The 9363-nt window shown below is 34.8% G+C and overlaps 1 protein-coding gene across 1 annotated transcript; it reads left to right on the top strand.

Moving 5' to 3' along the window:
- The first annotated feature begins 319 nt into the window (after nucleotides 1-319).
- On the top strand, nucleotides 320-8531 carry LOC149727775 (coiled-coil domain-containing protein 40-like). The gene is made up of 20 exons (XM_089888484.1): nucleotides 320-499; nucleotides 754-829; nucleotides 1021-1135; nucleotides 1241-1329; nucleotides 1750-1902; nucleotides 2204-2423; nucleotides 2620-2777; nucleotides 3175-3315; nucleotides 3509-3612; nucleotides 3829-4072; nucleotides 4374-4556; nucleotides 4913-5158; nucleotides 5473-5686; nucleotides 5927-6096; nucleotides 6379-6470; nucleotides 6745-6865; nucleotides 7114-7302; nucleotides 7607-7765; nucleotides 7953-8060; nucleotides 8244-8531. Exons 1-20 carry the CDS (start codon nucleotides 483-485, stop codon nucleotides 8379-8381), a joined length of 2937 nt encoding a protein of 978 aa, XP_089744610.1. The 5' UTR covers nucleotides 320-482; the 3' UTR covers nucleotides 8382-8531.
- Nucleotides 8532-9363: the final 832 nt, after the last annotated feature.

Here is a 9363-nt window from a genome sequence, read left to right as displayed (position 1 = left end):
TTTTGTATTAAGTACTTCAGTATATGATTTCTATTAAAATCATGTGACCGATTTAATAAATTCTAAAATTACAAAATTTTAACATAAAATCAACTTAAAAGTATCTTTTTAATCAATAGTTTGTATTTGATAAAATTATACGTAAAGAAACTAAGAATTGCAAAGCAAAGTCATCGGTATAAAAAAATATTGTTATTTAATTATGTTTGTTTTTTTGTTATTGTTTTTATTCCCAAAATCAAAATTTAAAACACTTTTGTTTAAAAATAAGCGTTTATAAATAACTTGCAATAGATAACTTATCACATAAACACATTTTTGCTGGTTTTAACTTCTTCACCGGAAACACTGGTTGTTATTGGCAACGAACACAAAACAGATTTTTAGAAATTCTAAGGTTTGTTTTGAAACGTTTTGGTGTTGTAAAATAGACAGTTTCTTGAAACTGCAATAAATATTTATATTTACAAAGCAAAAAAAACATGGCGGATCATCCAAGGTAAGAATATTTGGGATTAAATAACTAATATCATTAAAAATGTAAAAATTTTGTTTTGCATTAATACAACTCCCTGCTTCAAATTTTCTTCTTTCTTTTGTGTATTTAGCAAACGTACACATTTGCACCTCACATCAGTTTATTATTATTGACGAAGAATTGTCAAAATTAGTCGTACTTTAAGGCTTACATGTATTATAAATGCCACACAGGAGCACAATCCAATAAATTGATTCTTACTTTCAATCTCCCAGGGATTCAGAAGGAGAAGATGAACAACCCGGTTTCGCAAAAGCTGTTTCTAAAGTGACAGTGAAGGCTCTACAAGAAGTATGATTATACATACTAAAATCAAACCTTACTTTTATTAAACTTTTAACCAATAATCCTTTTGCGTTTTTGTGTGTCAGTTTTATTGCTGATTATGTTGTGATATTTTGTAGGACATTGGCATAACATCTATTTTGGCATTGATATATACAAGAGTACAACATTTCATTAACTTCATATTCACCATGCAGTTAACGCTGGATGACATGCCTTCTGTTGAAACTTCGTTAAACATCGGACCTCCCCCAACTTCCACCGGGAGTGATGAAGAGCTGAGGAGGAGTCGACCTAGCAGCGCCACCCAAGGTCAAAAGTTCATTAATTATATACAATTTCTTAAAACAGCACAATAGTAGTTAGGCCAAAGAAACGCCTTTAAATAGCTTCTAATTATCGTGGTGTGTTTCACAGGAGAGACAAGCACATTATTGCGCAATCTAGGGGAAGGATTGGGGCATATTGACACAGAGACCGAAGATGAACACGATGATATGGATCAGGTAAAGATTTTCGTAAGAAATGAGATATTTGAGACCCCACATGTGATAAACGTTTACTACTTCCAACCATTCTATACGACTGAGGTTCTATTGCAAGCCACACGAGGGAGCCCCTGGATTAAGTCCAAAGTTAGCCTATAACCCAAACAACACCCTTTATTCCTGCAATACATCGACCTTCTTCTATGTTATGATATTCAACCACCTGTTCCACGATTCGGCAAACTTTTGCTAAAGCTTGTTCAGCTGCACTAGTCATAATATTTTTTATTTGTTGTAGCTGGTACAGCGAACAAGGCATGAATCATTCATGATGAATGTATAACCCGGCTACACACTCTTTTATTCCACCACACTCCCTATATACTCTAGGCCCAATGAGACTGTTCTCAATGATTTAATCCTCTCCTTCCATATCAGGGAATGGAATCTGACTCGGACAGAGAGGATGAGGTTCAATCTGATCTCGTTGTTCTTGATCCTGATCATCCTCTCATGAGAAGATTCCAATCAGCGCTTAAAACCCAACTCAGTAAACAACTAGAGAAAGCTCGATTAGAAAGAAAGGAGTTGGTGAGTTGATGGTTCGTGGTTTAAACTACAATGAAGGGAGATGTTGATTTGTGTTTGACAAAAATGTTAAATATTTTTTGACTTGTGATTGGACAGATTTAAAGTGGAAAAAATGTATTTAATTTGCATATTGGTGTATTATTTTTGTAATAGACCACTCGGTAAATACAACCATTTAATGAGCTGTGGTTTCGGGTAAGTTATTATTCTTACAATAATGGGATAAAGTTATTAATTTTGTGACAGTTTTTCATATAGTTTTTAAACTTTATTTCTGTAACCCATAAGTTGTGTTGTCCAGATGGATGATTTAAAACGTAAGAAAACAACAAGGGAAGAAGTTGGTGTGACGTTGTATGGAGTCCAACAAGAGCTTGCACGTCAACAATCCAATCTTGAACAACTTCATGACAAACACGCAATGTCAGCGGAAAGAAGAAGGAACAAAGAGCACGATCTTCAGAAGGTCCGGGAGAAATATAAAGAGGTTCAATCTCAATCAGAGAGAGAACGAAAGAAGAGTAAGTTTTTTGTTTCAAATATTTGTTTTTTGGTCACACTGTATTCCTCTTCCTTTTAGAAAATATTTTAAATGTGTCCTGCCTACAACATTTGCAGTTAAGTCTAGACTTCAATGGTTTTCAATGGAACAATAGCTTCCAAGATCCCTAACACAACATATTTGTGATTGCATATTTATTCTTTGTTTTATTTCAGACTCGGAACTACAGACAGAGGTGGAGAACCTGGCCACAAGGTTGTTCTATATGCAGAATGCTAAGGAAGATATTCGTTCTGACATCGCTGTGATGAAACGTGCTGCTGAGAAAGCTGACGTGGAAGTCACACAAGCTGAGATGATTAAGAAACAACAGGTGAAGGGTTGTTTCTGTTAATTTAGCTTTTATTGGTAATACTAGTGTTCTGTTCTGGATGGCCAGTAGTATTAGCTATGTCTGATTGTGCACACATTGTAAAAAGCTTCATTTCCTTAACAGTTGTCATACTAGTGCATTTAAAGAACATTTATACTCCCCATGGTATCACCTTGGGTAGATTTATGACTGACCAACTATAAGGATTGTCAGCTTATAAATCCAGTGTTAGAACAAAGTATGTTTGTACACATCTTGTAAAAGCTTCATTTCCTTGACAATTGTCATACCAATGCATAGAACTTCATCATGATTCATGGTATCAACCTGGATATATTTATGACTGACCAACCATAACAAATTATTATTAATCCACTGTTTCAACAAACTATCACAGGATCTCCGTGTGAATCGATTGACGGAACGAGTGGAACATCTTCGTGAAACAATCGCGATGTACGAAGCACAACAATCCGCACAATCTGAGGAAACTTTGGCAGCTAAGCAATCATTACATGAAGCAAGAGATGAAATTGAGGTGTAACATTATGCGGGGTGTGGGGTTTTAAAACAAGAGCAGTTCGCTTTGAACAAGGAAAAATTTAAAGAAAAATATTCCAATTTTAGTTAATCTAAAGCAGTGGTCTTCTTTGCCCAACCGTCACTTATAATCACATGGTATTGTAGGAGGTTGTGTCTGTAGCATTCTTAACACCTACCCACCCCACTAGGCAATCAACCTTGAGAAGAAACAGCTTTATCAACAATGGAACTCAAGTTTGATTGGAATGAAAAGAAGAGATGAAGCTCATGCTGCAATGCAGGAAGCTCTCAGGTTTGTTTTCACTAATGGACTATTTATCTCTGCTGTTTCTATTAGACTCATTGATTTATTACACTCTTTGTCGGTGAGGTTCTTGTCAAGGACCTGGGATTTATGCCAGATTTGTCCCCTTCACCCTTCGGAATTCTATTAAACTAAATTCAAGAGTGTAAAAGTATTCTGGTATTTATAACAAAAAGATATGCATTTTTATGATTTCTTTTATAGCTTGGCCCAGCAACAAGTTAAATCTCTTGAGACAGAGATTAGCGGATACAAACGTTCCATTCAAAAAGAAGAAGAAAGAAATGAAACGTTAACAATGGTCCTCAACAAAGCAGAGACCGACAAAACTGTTACCAAGAAATTGATTAAACAAAATTTAATCAAACAAGATTCCTTGAAACAGACGTACGGAACTTACAGTCGTACTCTGCATGAGACGGAACAAGCTTATAATAAAGCTACCACTGTGAGTGTCTGTTTTATGATGTATATAGGGTTCAATGAATTTAATGGCAATTATTCAATTTAAATAGGAGTCAGTTTAATTTGCCACATGATCCTGTTTTATAAAACAATGCATGATCTTATTTTTGTAAAATAACTAAAGTGAAGTAACTATATGTGCATGAATAGTATAAAATAGGACATCAGTGGTAAAACTTTTAAAGTTGCACTCCATGCAAAACTATAAATGTGACATTTACTTATGGTTGAATTTGGCACAACGAAAATATTCATTTTTTCTATTAATGCTATTTCTATGTCAGGAACGCTCAATGCGATTGAGTGAGATCAACGCTCTTCGTAAACAAATTGAGCGTGAATATCTGGAGAAAGTTGCTTTGGAAGATCGTATTATGAAGGACCTACAGCAACAACTAACTGCGGATAAAGCTCAGAATTATACCGTGAAAGTTACACAAGATATCAGACAAAAGAAGAAAAAACTTGTAAGTTTTGTCGTACAAACTTAGATATTGGTAAAATATATATATGTGTAGTATTATATTAGTTGACTTTTGTTCATTACTGATTTATTGATATTTCATACATTTAGTGATGTGTGGGTAAATATTTCTTTTTAACTAAAGCCTAAAGGTGAACTAAGCGTCTAAGTGTTATCTTCACTTACTATGACATTAAAAAACACAAGGTTTCTCTTTAACATGCCCCTTTAAAAAGCACTACTTCATTATAATTATGCCATGATATAGGCGACCCGAATAGAACAGTGAAACATTGCTTTTAAAAAAACAAACTGTCAATAAATCTTAATTAGACTCACGTAATTATGTTATTTCTATAGGAAGCTGATTACTCGCAAGTGGAGAATGAGATGGCACGGTGTTCGTTGCAACACACAGAGTGCACGTCACGGATCCGACACCTTACAATCCAGTGTGAGGAGCTAGAGAGCGATATTTCGTCTAAAAACGACCTGATTAGTCGAGCAGAACAAGAAGCATCCAAGCGCAACGCGATTATTGAACGTAAACAAACAGCTATCGACCAATATAATAAGAAGCTGGAGCAACTACTGGCTAACAGTGGGGTGAGAAACTTTTGTTTATTAGAAATCTTCTGGTAAACCAAAGACCATCGTATTTAGTTATAAAGGGGTTGATTATGATATAAGGTGGGAAAAACACCAAACTTGATTTTGAAATTAATACTCTCTGTGGTTGGACTAAAACATACTTTACATCAGGACATCATCATCATCAATAAGATGTTTAAGGGCATTATAACAATGGCTTGGTCTCTGATTTTAACACTGCTGGTATATGGGTATGAATGAATAAACTTACAATCAGGCAGTTCAAGCAATCTTATTCAAGCTGTGTTAACGTAGTTGTTTTGGTTCAGGGCGAAGAGATTGGACCTCTGGAAATTCAGATCAATTCACTGAGCAAACAAATTGAAGGTTCATCTCAAGGAATTGCTGAATTACAAAGATTCTGGCTCCGTCAGCAACATGAGTTGGTTCAGTTATCTAAGGAGAGGGAACAACAAAATGTAGATGTGGATAAGTTGAAGAAACAACACACCATTCTTACACAGAAGAAACTTAGAATAGAAGGTTGGTTGCTTGGTTGGTGGTGTCAGAGTTCTTGGGCAAAGCATTGAACATTATAACTTAGGGATTACCAATGAGATTTTATACTTATATTTTCTACATTTATTTTATCTGCTTGGTATCTTAACAGTGAAGATTTTATAATACGCATTTTGTACAAGAATATGCCACCATTATAACTTGACAGTGCATGAGATGTATACATCCTTTACTTTTGTTCAGCACTTGAATCTTAAATTTTAGGGGAAATAGATCAACAGATCCAAGAACAAAATGAGATTGAACGTTCAGTTCGCAACATGCAAAACGCAATGGTGAAGTTAAACACATTGCTAAGTAAGGAGAAGGGAATCCAAGAAACACTCGAACAAGGAAATATTCTCACTGAGAATGAGTTTATCCAAGAATTAAAGGTAGTTTAATAGTTTTGGTGTTTTTTTTTTCATGAAGTTAAGGAAACAATAACCTACATGGGTTGGTGGGCAGAACAAATTTACATGGGTGTTTAAAGTTCTGTTTAACTTACAGTGTAGTATGTTAAAAATGCAACCACAAACTGAAAGTTGTACCTGCCTGGCCCCTAGTTTCACATGGGTGTTCTGTCTCATATATCTTGTGCCAGCTTACAAGTAACCATAAACCATGTATGTTACTTTGTGAGTGATTATTTAATAAAACTCAAACTTATTGTACAGGAAGCAGAACTTGCTTCAATACAAATGCAAACCAAGTTGGAAGGATTGCAGGAAGAGAAGGAGAGACTTCTTAACAGTTTGATTGAAGCTGAGTAAGTTGGATTTGTGGTAATACTTAAAAACCTATTTATGAGTTGCCACTTTTATGTCACAAGATGTCCAAGTTGCAGTGTGTGAATGGGCGGACCTGAATTTTGGTTGGTTTGGTAATTGTTATACTCTTGGGCAGGACTTATACAGTTGTGTTAAAAATAATTTCAGTTGTGTGAATGTGCAAATATGACTTTTGTTGTGTTGGAGCATGTACATCTTATAAACTTTGCACATTAGATGTATAGTATTAATAAAATCTCAAATTTTGAACAGGCGTCAGATAATGCTGTGGGAAAAAAAGACACAACTGGCCAAGGAGACAAGGTCAGCTGTTGATTCCGAGGTTGGGCAGGGAGAGATGAGAGCAATGAAAGCTGAGATTCATAGAATGCAGGTGATGTATGAAATGTATGCTAGGAATTCATATAAAGATGTGTTCTCTTTGCCTTTATTGGGTCAACTATAAGATTTTACCCAACAAGTATGCGAAGTCTACTATGATTTATTTAAAAGATCTTTACTTGGTGTATTTGACATTTTATGACCATTGAGTTAAATACACAGCACAAGTGTTGCAAAATACTTACAAGATCATTTTAATATAGTATAGTTACATCACAATGCATGATTATCCCATCACAGGTACGATACACACAACTCATGAAGCAACAAGATCAGATGATGAGGGAAATGGAACAAGTGGTGTCACGTCGTGAAACGATTGTTACACGTGGGGAAGCACAATCAAAGATTGACAGAAAAACTCCAACCAAAGGAACATTCCAGAAGAAACTTTTAGAAATAAAAAAGAAAGTAAAACAAACACAGAAGGTGAGAGAGGGGATTATTTAAATTAGCATAATATAATTTATCTTTTCGAAAACAGTAGCACAGATCTAATTAATTGAAACAATGAAAAGCACAGAATTGGCAAACAACAGTTTATGTGTTTCAGTTAAAGGTCTTTCTTTACCAGCATGCAACTTTTTACCGTAAAATATGGACAACCTGTTAAAAATGTTATGTGCTATTGCTTGGTTAGTTTAAAAACACTGTAGCACATAGAGAATGTAAATACTGCTCCATCGTTGCACCGTTTTTAAGGATGTGAAATTGTAATCTTTTAAACCACCAGGATGCAGAGACATGCGACACCGATATTCGACAACTTCGTGAGAATCAAGCAGAGGTCGGAAGAAATTTGGAAGAAAAACAAATAGCTGTTCAACAGTTACAAGGGATGGTAGATACACTGGAGGGGGATATCGAGCATCTTGCCGAAATTAAACAGAGAGTATGTTGTTTGTATGTTATTTCAACTTGTAAAATAGGAAAACTATTTTCTTAGAAAACATGAAAGGGTGTTAAAACTGACATACTGGTCATAAGTCTTTAACTTTATACACATGCGAAACTTAAAGTGTGATTTTGTATTTAGTTGACAACATGATGACATGTTAACCATTATTTGATCCACACAGAACTTGAATGATCTTGTTGCAAAACAAACTAAAGTAAAACATCTTCAATCACTGAAAGCAGGGAAGTACACCCCAATATGTAAGACTGAAGAAGCTTTAACTAATGAGGTAGGCCGATTTATCTATGTTTTATTCTAAAATATTGTAAGAAAAAATAATAATACAAACATAACCAAAGTTATTATTTATGTGGTCCTCACTACTAACTTTGTCCAAATATACTATTTTCTCTTTGATAGTTGAAAGTTTTAACTATTCACCCAAGCTATAACATACCTTTAATGTTTTTAGCTACAAAAGCAAGATGATCGTATGAATCACACTGTTAACATACTCGATCGTATAACACAAGAGTTCCCACATACCCAACAAGCTGTTAGGAGAGTGGTTGTAACATATGGACCAGAACAAATGGCATACGATGAATAATTGTGATGTTTAACAACAATTTATGACATATAAATACTCTGCTAGAAGCTGTTGTACCTGCTGTGCATATGAGTTTCTGCTTTAATGTTAAGTATAGATTGTTGCAACCGAATTGCCATTGCATTCAATACATTTCAACTTAACACTGTATGTGAAAATGTCTCCTTAGAGGTTTCAGTAACTTAGGCTAAAACAAGACTAGGCATTATATTTCATCTAGGCTATGCTTAAAACAGTAGAAATGGGTGTTTAGATATCTTAAAGTGCAATGCTTCATGTATGTTTATTGTTTAGTGTTATGAGGACACTGTGAACGTTGCATGTGTGAGCATTGCATAGACATATTTAGGCATGTTTGGAGTCACTTCATAATCAGTGTTCGTTTATAACATATTATGTTGATTGGATTTAATCTTCATTACAAAGCAATTTTATCTAAACAATCTATAAGGATTAATTTCCATGGAACTTAACAAAAAATACACATCCCAATTACCTAACGTTTGGCTAAATTATCTCAACTTACCTCTTGTCTCTAAATCATTTCAGTCCTTTATAATTTTGTTCCAAGAATTTAGTCAATTTATCAAATTCTATATTTTTTTAATTCTTTTGCTAAAATAATATGAATTAACAAGCAAACCGAGTTTCAATTAATAGGCACGTTTCATTAGTTTAAGTCGAGACAAACTTTTATGTTTAAACTGATAGCCTATATCTAAACTGAAAGTTACATTCGTAACTTAAGTGCGCCACAAGACAGCAGTAAATTGTGACTAGAGACTAAAGATGTTGGCCTAAATTCCGCGCGCGGTAAGAGCACGATGACGTTGTTTAAAATTGGATGGCAGGCCTTTGCCTCATGCTCTAGGTCAGGTAACCGACGTTATTGCAGTTTGTAAAAGAGACACACATTTCTTTAGTTTAAAACTCAGAGTGGCTTACTGTCCGGCGCCGTAGCACAGTTGATAAGCGCCTGTCT

Source organism: Ciona robusta, chromosome 11 (assembly GCF_009617815.1).
Source record: "Ciona robusta chromosome 11, ASM961781v2".
In the NCBI taxonomy this organism is placed as follows: Eukaryota; Metazoa; Chordata; class Ascidiacea; order Phlebobranchia; family Cionidae; genus Ciona; species Ciona robusta.
This window is presented reverse-complemented; position numbering and strand designations above follow the sequence as displayed.

Bases quoted from the DNA above. Each gene is read 5' to 3' on its own strand.
- LOC149727775 (XM_089888484.1), top strand. The intron at 2,424-2,619 runs GTAAGTTTTTTG...GTTTTATTTCAG, and splicing joins AGAGAGAGAACGAAAGAAGA to ACTCGGAACTACAGACAGAG. The intron at 5,159-5,472 runs GTGAGAAACTTT...GTTTTGGTTCAG, and splicing joins AACTACTGGCTAACAGTGGG to GGCGAAGAGATTGGACCTCT.